At 32.7% G+C, this 18,157-nt stretch overlaps 1 protein-coding gene across 2 annotated transcripts in view; it reads right to left on the reverse strand.

Annotated features, from left to right (window-relative positions):
• LOC145287885 (betaine-homocysteine S-methyltransferase-like) overlaps nt 1–18,157 on the reverse strand; it is a 71,226-nt gene that overhangs the window by 26,868 nt on the left and 26,201 nt on the right. For both annotated transcript variants that reach the window (XM_080135801.1, XM_080135802.1), the window contains 2 exons: nt 11,628–11,695; nt 4,513–4,679 (listed from right to left, as the gene is read on the reverse strand). In XM_080135801.1, the coding sequence (XP_079991927.1) occupies nt 4,513–4,679; nt 11,628–11,695 (235 nt within the window). The remainder of the gene's footprint in view (nt 1–4,512; nt 4,680–11,627; nt 11,696–18,157) is intronic.

Genomic DNA, 18,157 nt, shown 5'->3' on the forward strand with positions numbered 1-18,157 from the left:
CTAAAGTTTTGTGAATGTTAAATGCATGCTACTAAATAACTGAGCCTAAGTAAAATAAAGTAAATAAAAGCTATTTTTGGAGTCTGGAGTTTTATTTGTTGTGTTGATTTAAAAAGTGACAGGAATAGGGATTAATATGTTGAATATAGAACTTTATCAAAAGAAAGAATGATAAAATCTATCCATGCAAAAAATAATAACTTTTTATTAACAACTTTGTTAAGACAATACCAAATAAAGTAATGGCAATAAATGAGAATTTAATGAATTTAGGGAAAGTTCTAGGTGAAAGAAGAGTTGTTTAGTCTGCAAGAAAAAATTGAGCACACATGTTCATTTCGGCTGGTGCCATGTAGGTTAGCATGTTATTTTGTTAGTGAAAATGCATGTATGAACTGTGTACATGCGTTTGTTTAGCAGTATGTATATGTTCTCACTGTTTAGTAATTTGTGAAAGTCTCTTGTGTCTGTCAAGGGTCTTCATCCAGAAGTTGAGGTTAGCTTTTAAAGATGTGCACCATATGTTGTCTGTGAAAGAAAAATACTGGAAAATAGATAGAAAAAGCTGTGTATTTGGATTCTTATAGTGTGCACTAGAATCTAAAGTAAACATTTTTGCACTTGTGATTGGCTAAAGGAAATTGCTGATGTGAGCTTTTATCCAATCGAGTTGATACATAAAAATAATAGTTGCTGCTGCTACTTCTAACAAATATCGGTGGTTGTTCAGAATTCCCCCATATTAAAAACAAAAATACAAAAAGATCTTTATAGTGTATGTACCCATGACTGAACAAAAAGATCATATGCCAAAAATCACGTAGTAGTTTTATTTTTATTAAGAAAATCATTTTAAAATGATTTTAAGTCATTAATGGGAAATCATAGGTATTACAAAGCTGATCTTGCAAGTTTGAATTATTGTGTAGCTATCTGCCTTTATTTCTTCAAGATGGCAATGTAAGACAGTCCCTTTTTGATAACTCATAAATTTCATTTTCTTAGCTAAAAGATAAGACTACTTTATTGATTTACATGATTTTTAGAATATGAAATATTCATTCATCATGGGTACATACATCATACAGATTAAAAAAATTTTGTTTTTATAATATGAGGGGGATTCTGGACAAGCGCTCAAATATCTTATAAAGGTTTATAGTATAAACGCTAGTGGATTTTACAAAGTGAAGGATGTATGTTTTTCTGGTTTGACAAAAACCCTAGAGGAAGACCTTCAATCTGTAGTGGACTGGTGACAAAAATGGATGGCCACATTCAATGCTGCCAAGACTAAGCTTGTTTCCTTCAATAATTACAAGAAACCTTCTCACCCATCAATAACTATGACTAAAGATACATTACTTGAAAGTACTTCTTTCAAACTCCTCAACTTAACGTTCACAGGGAACATGAGCTTGAACATTGAGAGCATTGCCAAGGCTGCTGTGAAGAAGGTGGGCTCTCTCAGCCGTGCTAAAAAACTACTTACACTTGAAAGTATCCTATATCTCTACAAGGCCACCATTCGCCCATGTATGGAGTACTGATGTCACATTTGGGCTGGTGCATCTGCTACTAGTCTCTCGCTCCTGGACAGGGTTCAAAAGAGAATCACCAACCTGATAGGTGCTAAACTGTCATCAAAGCTTCAACCTCTGTCCTATAATTGAAATGTTGCTTCCCTCTGTCTGTTCTACAAGTATTTTAATGGTAAATGCTCTAACAAACTACAAGCCCTTGTACCCCCTTCGTCATAAATACACCCGACAAACCTGACAAACAGCAAAATCCCACCTCTACACAGAAGAGATCCCTAGATGTAAGAAAACCTTCTACTCTAATAGTTTCTTCCCCAGAACTGCTAGGCTTTGGAACTCCCTTCCAGCTTCCGGCTTTCCCAACTGTATTGACAAGTAACATCTTTGTTTGGATGAATGAATAACGTGTACAAAAGTTGGTAAGTTGAAATGCCAAAAGTTCATTTCAACTTGCCAACATTTCTATTAGTTTGCACATGCGTAAAACTAACCACAGCTAAAAGTAGTTTAATTTTATCACTTTCTTATCTATCTGTCAGGTTAGCTCAAATGGTAGCAAACGTAGCTGGAGGGCAAAATGTTTTGGTTGTAGCTGATGGCACCTAAGTCATTTCGGTGCTTATGTATTTTTGGTACTACACTATTTTTACCTAGTTTTTTTCAGGTTAAATCCAAGTTTCACAATATCTTTTTTTATTAAATTGTAGGGTAAAACCATAGAATACTTACAAAACACCTTCTCCGTGTTAAGAATGGCTTTTGAAATAATAACATTATTTCAGTGCAGTACTAAAAATACATACTACTGTCGTTTTTTTTTTTAATTTTTGAAATCAGTACCATATATATATATATATATATATATATATATATATATATATATACACACACACACATTTTAGCCTGGCTTTGCCCGGGTGTTTGGAGGTGTATGTTAAGCAAAAAAAGAAAAAACTGGTAGTAGGAAGGCAGGCTCGAACCCGTACCGCAAAGGAGGAAAAGAATGGGGAAAAAACGTGACATCTTTGCTGTTATGACCACCGCCAAACAGGAAGTGATGTAGGTTTAAATTAAGGCTAGATAATCGAAAGTAGAGGATGACTTTCAAAAATATCGGCAAAAAAAGTGACCCACCCCCTGTTGAAAAGTGCCCAGTTGAAGGTGAAGATATTAATGTTTTTAGCCAATTTTTCGATATTTGCCATCTGAAAGGTCGAACTTCAAAGTGATACTGATCTTGTAAAAATCAGTCGCCTCTGTCGAAAGTTTTAGGCAGATATGCAAACAGACATACATACATGCATTTATATATTGGTTACTAAAAATTTTCGACCAAAACTGATTAAAGAGCTTGCCCTATCTCTGAATACCCTTTATGTAAAATTTCAAATGTTTAGACCAGAAATTGTCTGAGTAATTTGGTAGAGACTGCAGAGGTCAAATTTTTAAAAACTTTGACCCCTATTATGACTCCTTAACATTTATTGTTTGGGGCTCAAATCAAGTTATTAAGTTAGATCCATGTTCAAGGAACCTATATCTAAAATTCCAAGTGTTTAGACCCAAAATTGGCAGAGGAGTTCGGTAGAGTTCTCAAAGGTCAAATCGTTGAACTTCGACCCCTTAACAGCCAAATTTCTGGCCGAAAACGGATTCCAAAGATTTTCCCAAATCTCAGTACCATGTATATCAAATTTCGAGTCTGTAGACTGAAAATTGACAGAGTTATTGCATAGGTAAATGTACACACACACAGACACGTTCACTTATATATATATATATATATATATATATATATAATATTCAATAGAGAATTAGTTTTGTAATAATAAATATGAAATCTGCAGGAAATCAAAATATATTTAAGCGCATTTTACAACTGGGCAAAGCTGGGCACCAACTGCTAGTGATGAAATAAAATAGAAAAGGAAATGGTTTATGACTATATTATAAAATTCTTGGGATCTTGAAATTATGTCTCTTTCTTTCTCTATGATAAGATTAAATTAGAAAATATATCTTAAATACATTTTGATAAATATGATAGGGAGGTGTGCTGTATATTGGGCAACCTTGAATACATTCAAGGAAATAACCAGTGGAAGTTTCAGAAAGAGTTCAAGTTTGACGTGTGCGAATGTAGCATTATTGGTGTAGTTATGAATTGGTTTTAGAAAGAAGTCGATTAGGAGCAGGTTGGTGTGCACTGAACAAAATTAGGTTTTAAATCATCAACTAGATAAAACAGGTTATATCTCTTTTTTACAGTGCTTCAGGATAATTGAATAATAAACGCCGGGCACCCACACTAGTGATAAAGGATGATAGTATCATAATCGTCTGTGATAAATAATTGCACTTAACAACAACTGGATCTGTTTTGTCAAACGATAAAGTCTAAATTTCTTTCAATGACAACAACAAGACATATTGAACCTCACACAGACGTGGTGCTACCAGATCAAGTTGTCTGAATAGACTGATTTCCTAACTTAAAATGGATCAAACATTAATTTATTGTTTTATTTTTACTTCTCTTTTCCAAAACTTAATCATGTTCTGCAAAGACAAAAACAAAAGCAACAATTTTTGTCGACAAAATAGCCAAACCAAATAGCATGAATAAATATTTGAAGATATAAATTTTAAGTATAAAACCTTTTACCGAAATGACCAGAGTCAGCATTAAATAACCCTAAAAGGGTTGATATGCCATAAAATAAACAGAACAACAATCATATAAAGAAATAGTCACTAGATGATTGGGCAATATAGACATAATAAGGATTAAAAAAAAAAAAATGATTCTCACAACAAAAAAAAAAAGAAAATAAAAGAAAAGAAAAAAAGAAAGGGCATTTCAAAGTAAGAGCAATAAAACACATTGAAGACAAGTCTGAAGAAAAATAACGCACAGAAACGATAACTCTTGATCTCCAAAATCCAGACAAAACCAATACTTTTTAATTACCTGGGCATTCTGATCGGACTTCTTGAGCTGCTTGTTTAGCCAATAGGACTCCATTTTTTATCAAGTTTTTAGCTTCCTCCGATGTCATACCTACATGTTTTTGAAGGCCACTGACACTAGCTTGGTATGTAGCAGTTACAACAATGTCCGAGCCAGCCTTGTAAAATCTAGATTTTAAAAAAATTAAATAAAAAAAAATAAAAATAATAAAATAAAATGTAAGTACAAACAATAAAAAGATTAAAATTAAATCAAATCATAAGCTCAAAAGTGTTAACATACTGGTTCTCTACTACTTCTGTTATATCATATCGACACTTTTTGGTTTATTTATGAAGAACATATTCTATTCCAACCCATATACGAGAACCTGATACGTACTACTCTCCAGATCAGAATGGATCTGCAAGTAATGACAAACAAAGATCTAACTCCACACTCTCTAAAGCTCCCAAGTTTTGTATGATTTGGACTACTGTTCCATCTTGAATGTTGAACTGTTTCAGTCAATGTAACCTTTGACCTTCCTCTGGTGTATCTTGTCAAACTCGTGTGGTGTAATGGATAAAGTACAAAGTAAAAATCTAGTTCTAAGTTAACCTCTTCTAGAGGTTGAAGGTTCAATCCTCAATGTGAATCAATTGTGAATTACATAGCACTCTCAATCAGTCATGGCGGACAGAAAACAACAGCATGTCTTTCCCATAGATTGAATAAAGGGGTCTGTTCAAAATTCAACACAGGTTTTTGGGTTCAATGCTGCATTTTTTGTGCGTGTTTTACAAATATTTTAATGGAACATGCTCTCATGAACTCTTTGCACTTGTGTCTCCTCCCTCGACATACATATCCCTGATAAATCCACTTAGCAAAAAAATCTCACTCTTTCACTGCTGAGGTCCCTAAATGCTAGAAAGCTTTATACTCTAATAGTTTCTTCTCTCGAACAGCTAGAATTTGGAATTCCCTTCCTGCTTCCTTGACTGTATTGATATGCAGAAGTTTAAACGTAGCATAAACCAACATCTTGTCAGTTTTTCTTAGGAATGGTCCTAAATAGTAGTCACTTTATGCCCAAGTGGTGATATGCATTGTTAGGGGTGAATATCAGTAAAAAAACAAAAACAAAACAAAAAAACAACAACAAAGAGAGTACAGTTTAAAGAGATACACCAAAAGAAGGCCAGAGGTTACATTGGCTAAAATGTCATGAGATTAACACTCAAGATGAAAATAGTAGATCGAATAATCCATATTATTAATCCCTATTTCAAAAGTTCAGAAACATAACTCTCAAATTTTGACCTAATCACGAGATGTAGTTGCAGGTCATATCCATAACGGATAGTATTTAACCCAGATATATTGAACCATAACCGGTAATGCCACTTTAGGTCCAAGTGGACTTGAAAATAATGGTAACAAAGAGATAATTCCCAAGAGCTTCTAAATTAGAGACCTTTGCAATGAATGCCGTTTTATGTTATGCAATGCCATGTTCAGAAGGCTTGTTATGGATTGGTTGTTTGTTTTATGGTATATCAATCCTTTTCGGGTTATTTAATGTTGAATCCAGTAATTTTGAACAAAACTTTCTATGCTTTAAATTCTTTATATCTTCAAATATTTATCCATAGTGTTTAGTCTGGTTGTTTTGTAAAAAAAAAAAAAAATTGTTGTCTTTGTTTTTTGCTTTGCAGAAAATGATCAAGTTTTGTAAAATGAAAAGAAAAAAAAACAAAAAAAAAACAACAAAAAAAAACAACAACAAAAAAAACAGCAAAAAAAAAAAAAAACAACAAATGTTTATTGCATTTATAGTCAGGAAACTGATATCTTCAGACAGCCTGATCTGGTAGCACTTGATATGTCTAAAAAGGCAATGAGTACAAAGTATGTAACTGCACGTTTATTAAATACATTTCTTAAATACTCAGTTTGTCATTAATAAAGAAGCACAATACAAATTTATAAAAAAGAATAAAAATATTTATTCACCATGTTATACCCATAAGAGGTATAATTTTTGTACAGATGTAAATATGCACAAGACGTTTGCAGTGACTTGCTACAAAAGAGAAATCTCTACTTATATATAAAAGGTACTGTGTGTGTGTGGTCATTCCTTATGGATTCCAAAACGACTGGGCCAATGTTTTTGGAAATTTCATGCAAATGTACTTTATGTGTCTGGGTTGGTTTGGTTGTTTTTGTTTTACGGCATATCAATCCTTTTCAGGTTATTTAATGCCGAATCCAGTAATTTTGAAGAAAATTTTTTTAAATAGAATATATTTGTTTTTTCCAAGTCAGTTTCTATTTAACCCATAGTTGGGACCCTAACAGGTACTACCACTCCAGGTCAGAGTGGGCCTGGGAGCAATGGCAATTAAAGAGTGGCTCCACCCCACCCCACCCCCAAAGCCCGCAAGCTGGGGCCTCACCATCGGATATAGTTTAAGGTCATATCCAGGACCTTATGTGTCTGGGGGTGTTCTTAGACAGGTATAGTATCAGAATGCCCCCAATAAGTGTCGAAAATTGATAATTAAAGAATCGCTTTAAAGAAGGGACAGTCCGATTTTGACTAAAGTTAATACTTTTATACAGCTTAAAACGAATATATTTAAGAAATTTTATCACCACACAAGCAGAAGGGCTAAGCATATAAAAATCAATAATAGGTTCTCTTATAGGACAGAGGTGTGCTCAAAATGAATGTTTCTGTTTAGTGCACAGTTGGACCATTATACTTGACTTTTGCATTTTAAACTTTAATTCAAACAAATAAACAAATAATTTTATAAAATCAACAGGTTCTTTATAGTGCAATGTAGACTACAATGTCCTGTAAACTAAATCGCTGCAGGGAATACCTGCAACAAATAATGCAGTAAGCTTCCTCCCGGTTCATTGTTGTGAGTCTCCGACTAGAGCAGGCAATCAATTTCCACGACAATAAAAGTGTTGGTAATGTGGAACATATATTGATCCTCATTCAATTCAGGGCGACATCAAGTTTCCCTGCTAGTAGCTTACTAAGAGAAAAGAGAAATCACACAAGATATGGGAAATATCTCTGATTTGGGATGGATCACCCAGAATTCGACTATGGTTATTATTTTCAAATAATATCTAGGTGGGTTTTTTTTTCTTTTCTGGTGTAGTCCCAAGAATGTCTATATATATTTCAGCAGATGGGCAAAGGTCAGAGTTTGGTTTCCTGAAATCTGACAATCAGTTGGCCTTCGGAGTATGTAAAATTCAGTTGAGGCTAATAATTACTGTAACCACAAAAAATTTAAAAAAAAAACTGTTTCTTGTTTTAAATTTGAATTGCGGTTTTGTTTGGAGGGAGAATTCTTCTGTTTGAGCACCAACTGAAACCAGGAAATTGACATTGAGTGTTAGGAAGTGATTAAAAAAAAAAAAAATATATATATATATATATATATTGTTGAAGGTAAGAAAAAACTATGGCAATGGTTAGACGTGATTCACTAAAGTGCACAAAGGCAGTAGGATGAAAACCTGGATGTAGGATGTGTATTTAACTGGGAATGACTGAGTAAGACAAAAGATCCGGACATAGGATTTCTAATCCTGAAGTCAGTATATTTAGTTAGTTTTACAAGTTTTCAGTTTGCAGGAGCTGACAAGAGTTTGTGGCTCAGAGCAGATTGGGGAGAATTTTAACAGATGAGGAGATGAACTTAACTGACTGACAAAAATAGCTTGATAAACAGCTATCAACGGACAATATTTGGGTGCCTTTTTTCACACACACATATGGCATAACAAAGTTATATCAACATCTTGTTTTATTATTTTTATTATTAGAATTCTTTTGAGTAATTCATTTATTTGCGGACTCATCTTCTAGTTGTTGTTTCACAACATTTCGGCCAACTATTCCTCTGGCCTTCATCAGGTGGTAAATTGTGATGGGATAGGAATGCTGAGTATCTTAACTGTATCCTCAGTAATTGCCTTCCTCCGATGTCATGTCTACATGTTTTTGAAGGCCACTGACACTAGCTTGGTATGTATCAGTTATGCCTTCCATAGTTGTTATTGTCTCAACACAGCTTTGGGTAGGATTGAAACCGCTATCTTCAGACAATTCTCACCTGAAACGGTAGATTCAACCTCTATCCATTGCCCCGAAGGGTTATCAAGATTGGATTTTTGGGTCTTATATATCCAAGTTTTTTTCGTTCTTATCTGGTCTTCTATGGTTGGTTTGTACCGAATGATATATTTTTATTATTATTGGAATTCTTTTGAGATGAATAATTTATATATTTATTTACCAGCCCGGTTGTAAAATATGCTTAAATATGATATTTTAATTTATCCAGATTTTGTATATACAATTATTATTATTGAGTCATGATTTAAAAAAAAAAAAAAAAAAAAAATTAAAAAAAAAATATTTGGATACCATCAGTTAGAATTGAAATCAAAACTACAGCATTCAAAGCTGGTGGCATTACCACTGTACCAATGTGACGCGCATATGAAGTGATTAAAAATAAAAAATAAACTAAGATGAATGTATAAAATGTACGATTTTTTAAATTTTGATCTCTTTTTAACCCCTTAGAAACTATTTTAACTGGTTAAAGACCCATAAAAGAATGGTACGTAAAAAATCCAATTATTTGAAGCCCTTAGCACCACTCTGCGACTTTTAGTTTTGGAAGAGATCGGGTTTAAAAATATGGAATGTGAACTATTATCCTAATCTATTAGTTGTTGTTTCACGATGTTTCGACCAACTATTCCTCTGGCCTATGCTGAAACATTGTCATACAACAACTAGAAAATGAGAATAATAGTCCACAAATAAATAAACTTGTTTTGTGTTGTTTGTATTCTAGTGCAATCATTAAGGCTAGGACAACAGCATATTCTTTTCATTGTTTTAACTCAAGTGTGTATCCATTGATATCTTATATGCTTTTATATAGAGTGATGTGATTCTCGGTTGATTAACTGTAATTAACTGTGTCTTATATATACTCGAGAATCAAAACAATAAGTATATTTTGTTGTTATAGCCTTAGCGATCATCAGGCTATACAGTGAGTGCACACAGACGCACATTTATCCATATCATTTATGATCATCAAACATCTTCAACACTTTCTTCATGTAACACTTAAAAAAAAAAAAAAAAAAAAAAAAAATCAGATCAATTAGTTATAAAGACCCCTATTTCTAATAAGTGACTGTGAAAGTGACAAATTAGGGTCTACACAGATTTCTTTCAGATGACCTGCTCACTCTGTAAACAAACAAATAAGAAACCAGAAATGGTTTGTTTTTCAGCATAGGTTTGATTTCTAATACAGGGTGACCCCCCAAAAAAACAGAGGACATTCAATTGTTTTTTTTGAGCATTTTACAGTCAACGGAGAAAAAAAAGGCCAAAGACCCTAGTGTTTTGATGTGATGTTTTGAACATAATAAACTAGTTATGACCAAAGTTTAATTTCATTCAGACTAAAACATTAAGAAACGGGGGCCTAATTAGAGTTGGGGCCCGTTCTTTTTGGATCACCCTGTATAGGGAAAAATTTATTTTGAGAAAAAAAAAGGGGGGGGGGGTATTAAATATTTATTTTTTTGGCATGTTTTTCTTTTATTTAAAAAACGTTTTCATAAAAAAATGAAACATTGTCCCTTCTATGTTACTTTTTGATTTATATTTAAATTTTTATAATTCTACATTTTTTCTTTTAAAAATAAATTATTATTTTACATTTTAACATTAATATTATTTTTTTCACCATTTGAACTTTTAGCATCTTAATTCACTTTCTGTTATTGGAGTCATATGGTTTTAAAATGACAGGCAGACTTGATAATCTTCCATTTTACCTTCCCATGAGAGCAGACTTAAACTCTAAAATAAAAATAGGTTTACAAACTTTTTTCTGTAAATAAAATAAATGAACAAAATAATATTTCACTTTTTTTATTAATACAATTCTGCATTGTTTTTTTTTTGTTTTTTTCAATACATTTCCTTTCCTCAGTTAGTGAAGGAGAAATACTTTCAGACTGAGGTAACTCTTATTTTTCTCCCAATGGCGAGGGATTGGATTTTCTCTACATTAAAAACAGACATCAGAAAATTATAAAATAATACATTTTTGGGTAGTCGATTTCTCCCAGAATATTAACTGTTTCACTTTGCTTGATGCATACCCCTTGCCAAAAATTGAAGATCTTATAAACCAAATAGTCTGGTATCATATCTTCATTATAATATCAGATTGAAATTTGACCCACAGATCTGTCCTATACGGCTTTTCAAGCTGGAAATCGTCTATATCAATTTAAACCAATACCTATGGGTGTCACAAATGGGATTTCTGCATTTCAACGTTTTATGACTTATTTTATTTCTGATAACAGATTGTCTGGAACCTTTTCTTATTTGGACAATATAACAATTTGTGGTAGGACCCAGGAGAAGCACAACGTAAATTTGGAGTGTTTCTTAAGGGCTGCCTCTCTACATGCAACCTCGAAATAAATCGGAAAAAGTCAAAGTTTTCGCTACATATTTAGAGATTTTAAAAGAATTGAAATTGGTAATTGTATCGGAATGGGAAAAAATATTAGAATCATTCCATCAGTAATGTACATACATAGAAAGTGGATTGTAAGCGCGGCATGCTGGGTTGCAGTTCAGTAGGAGCTATTCCATCACTTTAACTAGTACACTCCTCCCCTCTGGAAAAGTATGAATGCATGTCTCTTTACGTAAGCTATGGATCAAATAATAAGGTAGACTCGAGCTTTGATTGTGCAACAAACCTGAAAAAAAAACCCTCAAATAACACCAGTCTTTCTGTCTACTGACAATTTTTCCATCCACACTGAACTTATTATCACCAAACAAGCAGTTGTGCAACCTTTGCTTCACTATAGACTCCCTTCATCGATACTATTACAGGGGCTATCCATTGTTTCTCAAGACTAAAATAAAGGCTAATGATACATTATAGTTTAGTTCATGTAATATGAGAATCTTATAAATATATTGTGTTCAAGACGAAGTTCCTCAAGATAGAATATGCTGATCAAAATAGTGAACAAACCTTTTATGGACTTCTTTGATAGCTTCTGGGTTTGTGGACAGCAATCTGGCACTAAAAAGTGGATCATCCTAAAAGAAAAAAACACATGAGGAAAATAGAATTAAATATAAGATGTTTCTATATAAAGTTAGGTATGTGCATATGTTTATATATAGACTAGACTATTTAGCCATTAAAAACAGGCAAAAATATAACCGGTTAACTTAGAATGAGTGTACTATGCAAAATTGATGGTTTAATATGGTTAAATTTGATCTCATTTTTGCATTAAATATTAATCCTAACTGTGCATCAAATGCATGCCATAACACTTAGTTTGCTGCACCTTATCATAAAAAGCTCCATACAAAATTTCAGTCAGATAGGCCCAGTAGTTTTGGAGAAAAAGTAGAATGAACATACAGACAAAGAGAAATATATATATATATATATATATATAGATATAGATGTCTCGTGTCGCGGGGTTCGAATCGTTCGACTGGTAGTAATCGTGACACCCTGCACTGAAGAATCCCAAAAGGATGAAACACTAGTGTCTGTAGGTATTTAATTATTATAGTAAAAAAATAATTATGACAGCCCCTTTAAGAAATTCGTTTCTTATCGTTGAGCACTTTCCGTTGAATTAAAAAGTCGGTCAATTTAGCTCTTATGCGTAGATCATCGTATAACGATTTGATCACTGTCTGTCTGACGTAATGAACATTTAAATTAAAATGTTTAAAATTCAACGCTATTTCATACGGTTAATAGTAGCCGAATGGATACGGCCTCCGCTAATCGAGCCAGAGATGTCTCGTGTCGCGGGGTTCGAATCGTTCGACTGGTAGTAATCGTGACACCCTGCACTGAAGAATCCCGAAAGGATGAAACACTAGTGTCTGTAGGTATTTAATTATTATAGTAAAAAAATAATTATATATATATATATATATATATATATATATATATGCATAATTATTTTATTCAATTTAAGTAAAAAAAAATTACCATAAGTCGCTACAATAAATTTACAGTTTCAGTCTTAAAAGACATTGCCAGACTACAAGATACCCCTAGTCTTATTTGAGGCCAGTCATTTAAGGACAATGGAAACTAAATAAAAATTGGAGACCAAATAAAAAAAATTATAGAACATACAGAAAGAAAAAGAAAGGGAAAAGTATTGAAACCCTATTCTTAAAATAAAACAGCCAGACATGCATGATTTTTTTTAGACTAAATAGAAGTCCTAAGTAAATTGCAATTATATTTTTCAGTCGCCCACACTGAAAATTGAACCTTCAATCTAACGTCACTTTTACAATTGATTTTCCAAGTACTCTAACAACTGCACCACAGGTCCTTGCAGATAGTTCTAGAACGAATTTTAAGAACCTTAAGCCTATTTTATTTCTAGTTGTAAATATCACTATCTATTACTAATTATCATTGCTATCATTATTGTTGTTTACTTATTGCTGTATATATTATCTATTAGTTCCCTTATTGTGTTTATTTTTTATTACATTTTCACCCCAAACAAGGCAAATTGCCACAGTAATAATAATAATAATAACAACAACCGTTTCTTCACAGGTACTCTTATACCTAGTTGGATAAGTTTTTAGTGTCTTATTTAATGTAAAATTTTTGTTTATTTTGAAAAGTAAATAGTGTAGCAAGAGCGGCGCATTCCAGGTGGCGGCATTTTTAGAGGGTAAAAAAAAATAACTGAAATTTTATGCCGAAAAGGTTGTAAAACATCGGGACATTTAGAGATATCGGAATCAGAAAAATGTGTTCCTATTTTATGAGCGGCACACGTCACGGGTGGCATTTTGAGAGGTAAAAAATAGAAAAAATAAATAAAAGCTAACAAAAAATTTGAATTTTTTTACCGAAAAGGTTGTAAAAAAATCGAAACTTTTGGAGGTATCGGAATCAGAAAAATGTGCCTGTATTTTACGAACGACCCATGTCAGGGGAGGAGCATTTGTGAGGTAGTAAAAATAGAAAATAGAAAAAATATATAAAATAAATAAAAGCTAACAAAATATCTTAAATTTTATACCCAAATTTTTATAAAATCGGAATTTTATACCCAAATTATTTATAAAATCGGAATTGGAGGTATTGGAATCAGAAAAAAATGTGTCCCTATTGTACAAGCGGCACATGTCAGGGGGCGGCATTTTGAGAGGATAAAACAGAAAATAAAAAAGTACTAAAATAAATAAAACCTAACAAAAAATTTGAAATTTTATACCAAAGAGGTTGTAAAAAAATCGGAACTTTTGGAGGTATCGAAATCGGAAAAATGTGTCTCTAATTTACGATTCCAAAACCGATTGTTCTAAATTTTTAATTTAATATTTCATTATTACTACTAATGATATTTATTGTCTTTAAATTATCACTAGAACTAAAATGATAATAACATGAAAATACGATTTAAATTTATTTTATTTGTAAAACAAAGTTTTTAAATAATTGTATAAGTTCACTAGGTAACCTTTCAAAGAAAGCAGTTCATTTACATGTTCCAAAAAATGTTGAAAAATTAAACAAAACATTTTTGTCAAGAAAAATATTTTCAAACATCACTGACAATTAAATGATACAATGGAAAATAAGCAACAGAAATTTACGTAATTTGGGAATTGTAGAAACATTAAGCAAGTACGGAATAAAAATTGACTGTAAACAGATTTTATGATCGTCATATCAGGGAATATAATTTTAAATGGGAACTAAGCGCTACACCTCAAATACTATTTAAGTGGCTTTCAATTTGATAGTTTAAATACTGCTGAATTTCTGTCAAGTTTCAAACAATCACAGTGTAATTGATACTTTTCAAACTATTAGCAAAATTTTATAATCACTTACGTATTTATCATTAAACCGAAATTTATTATGATGAATTAATTCTGGTAATAGGATTTTAATTTTTTACTTTTTTTTTATTATTATAATAATTGTAAAAGATAATACAAAAAAAATCTCCTTAGAACGCGTACCTAACTTAGAAAAATCGACTTACTTGCTTTCAAACAAGAGTAAATGTTTAAAAATATGTATATTTCTTTGAGAGGCACTTGAATCCTATTTAAAAGTATATCGTCTTTAAGAATAGTCTTAAACTCTATCTCCAATTGCATTTATTCCGTAGGTGCTTAATTTTCATACCTTGCCAAAATTAGTTCCCCGGTGTCTAATTTTCCTCAATTTAATTAGATTAAAATAAGAATATAAAATTTTTTTAATGTTTTTGATTGATTTGGGATTTTATCTGTTTTAGCTTTAATTAACTGGTGGGTTTTGTTCGGTGTCCTTTTGTCCGATCCCCTAGATGTGTGTGTATATATATATATATATATATATATATATATATATATATTTAAATAAGGGAGTAGTCACCAACAATGTGTATTTTTTAACATTATTTTATTATTCCGTGTCTTGGTTTTTCATTGAGAATTATGTTTGGATCATTGTAATAATGTTTTTAAGTCATTGAAATCGTTTACGCGCGTTTCAGACGGTCTGTGATGCGTCCTCGTCAGAAATTATTTTCAAATATGTAAAAATGGCGATTTTCGTAGTTAGTTTGAAGTTTTTCCAAGGGGTGGAGGCTTGTAAGTGTTTATTATACATTGGTATGTTGAATTTTTATTGCTTTTTCATTTGGTTTGTCCAGGGAGATTTTGACCTCGCTGTAGTCAGTCGCTATCTCTTTCTGCTAATGTGTTTTTCTTTTCCTTTAGGGTGGGGTAGGGTGTGTGTATGTGTGTGTGTGTGTGTGTGCGTGTGTGTTTATGTGTGTGTGTGCGTGTGTGTGTTTGCTTTTATTGGTTTGGGAATGTGTATATTGTTTTATAGTATTTTGGGGTTATTTGCTTCCTTAGGAAGGCAGCTGTGGTCCGAGGTCGTTACTAATGTGTATGTGTGGGGAGGGGGGACTGGCTCTTCTGAAGTAAGGGTAGGGGTGCTTTCATTCTATTTTGATATTTATTTTTTGGATTCTTGGATTTTAGTATTGTGATTTTTCGTTTCAGCATACCAATGTATAATAAACACTTACAAGCCTCCACCCCTAGGAAAAACTTCAAACTAACTACAAAAATCGCCATTTTTACACATTTGAAAATAATTTCTGACGAGGATGCATCACAGTAAACGATTTCAATGACTTAAAAACATTATTACAATGATCCAAACATAATTCTCAATGAAAAACCAAGACACGGAATAATAAAATAATGTTAAAAAATACACATTGTTGGTGACTACTCCCTTATTTAAATATACATCCTTCTTTCGTTGGAATTTATTAACCCATTTTATATATATATATATATATATATATATATATATATATATACTAGCATTTCAGCCCAGCGTTGCCCGGGTGTTTGGAGGTGTGTGTTGAACACAAAAAAACGTGGTAGTAGGAAGGCAGGCTTGAACCCGTACCATGAAGGAGGAAAAGAATGGGAAAAAAACGTGATGTCTTTGCTGTTACAACCACCGCCAAGCCAGAAGTGACGTAGGTTTAAATTAAGACTAGGCAATCGAAAAGAGGGGATGACTTTCAAAAATATCGGTGAAAAAAGTGACACCTCCCTGTAGAAAGGTGCCCAGTTTAGAGTTGAGAAATTAATCTTTTTGGCCAATTTTTCAGTATTTGTCGTCTGAAGGGTCGAGCTTCAAAACGATACTGATCTTGTGAAAATCCGTTGCTTCTGTCAAAAGTTTTAGGCAGACATGCAAACATACATACATACATTTATATATTGTAGCTCAAATTTCGATCCAAACCGATTAAAAACTTGTCCTATCTCTGATTACCCTTAATGTAAAATTTCAAATGTTTAGACCAGAAATTGTCTGAGTAATTTGGTAGAGACCGCAGAGGCCTATTTTTTAAAACTTTGACCCCTATTATGGCCTCTTAACATTTGTTTTGGGCTCAAATCCAGTTATTAAGTAAGATCCATGTCCAAGGAACCTATATCCAAAATTTCACTTGTTTATACCCAAAATTGGCAGAGGAGTTCGGTACAGTTCTCAAAAGTCAAATCGTTGAACTTTGACCCCTTAACAGCAAAATTTCTGGCCGAAAACTGATTACAAAGATTTTCGCAAATTTCCATACCCTGTATATCAAATTTCGAGTCTGTAGACTGAAAATTGACAGAGTTATTTTCTTAGGAAATGTACATAGACACACACACACACACTTTAACGTTTATAGATATACTAGCATGAGTGCCCGGCGTTGCCCGGGTATTTGGAGGTGTTTGTGGAGCAAAAAAAAAAAAAGCGGTCAATTTTTTAAATTTGACTTGTATTATGCCCCCTTAAAATTTATTGTTTTGAGCGCCAATGAATTTATTAAGTTAGATCAATGTCCAAGGAACCTATATCTAAAATTTCAAGTGTTTATACCTAAAATTGTCGGAGGAGTTTGGTAGAGTTCTCAAAGGTCAAATCGTTGAACTTTGACCCCTTAACAGCAAAATTTCTGGCCGAAAACTGATCACATAGATTTTCCCAAATCTCAGTACCCTGTATATCAAATTTCGAGTCTGTAGACATAAAATTGACAGTTATTGCGTAGGAAAATGTACACAGACACACAGACACTCAGGCAGACACACAGGCACGTTCACTTTTATTGATATACTAGCATTTCAGCCCGGCGTTGCTCGGGTGTTTGGAGGTATATGCTGAGCAAAAACAAAAAAAGGGTTAATTTTTTTAATTTGACCCCTGTTATGACCCCTTAAAATTTATTGTTTTGGGCTCAAATTAAATTTATAAGTTAGATCCATGTCCCAGAAACCTATATCTAAAATTTCAAGTTTGTAGACCCAAAATTATCGGAGGAGTGTGGTAGAGTTCTGAAAGGACTAATCGTGGAACTTTGGCTTCTTAACAGCGAAATTTCTGATCGATGTTCCGAAATCTCAGTACCCTGTATATTAAATTTCGAATCTGTAGACTTAAAATTGACAGAGTTATTGCATAGGGAAATGTACACAGACAGACAGACACACAGACAGACACGTTCACTTTTATAGATAGATAGATTTGTTTAACAAAAATATATATGTATACATAAATATATAAGGAAATAATTTTGTGTTTACTATGAACTTTTTTCGCAAATATTATGCCAGTATAACTCATGTAGAACATCTACATGAATATAATTACAGGTAACAGTTAATTAAAGATGATTATCTCATTAAAAAACCGAAGCAACTAATAGGGAATTAATTAAAATGAATGTTTAAAAGAATATGCAAATTAGCTAGATCTTCTGCTAGTGAAAACAATTCCACAAGCCATATATAAGAAAATTGTATTTTCTTTTTAAATAAATAGAAAAGAGAGTCCGGCTGTCTTTTCTGTTTGCTGCTGTCCAAAGACCGGCTGCCGGTCCTTGTTGGGCGGGTGAGCCTTGTTTTTATTTTTCTGCCTCCCCGCGAGGCCACTAACTGTCTTGTTTCCGAATTATTTCAGGTTGTCTCTTTTCCCGA

The sequence above is a fragment of the Euprymna scolopes genome, chromosome 11 (assembly GCF_053919585.1).
Source record: "Euprymna scolopes isolate OS-2025 chromosome 11, ASM5391958v1, whole genome shotgun sequence".
NCBI classification, from domain to species: Eukaryota; Metazoa; Mollusca; class Cephalopoda; order Sepiida; family Sepiolidae; genus Euprymna; species Euprymna scolopes.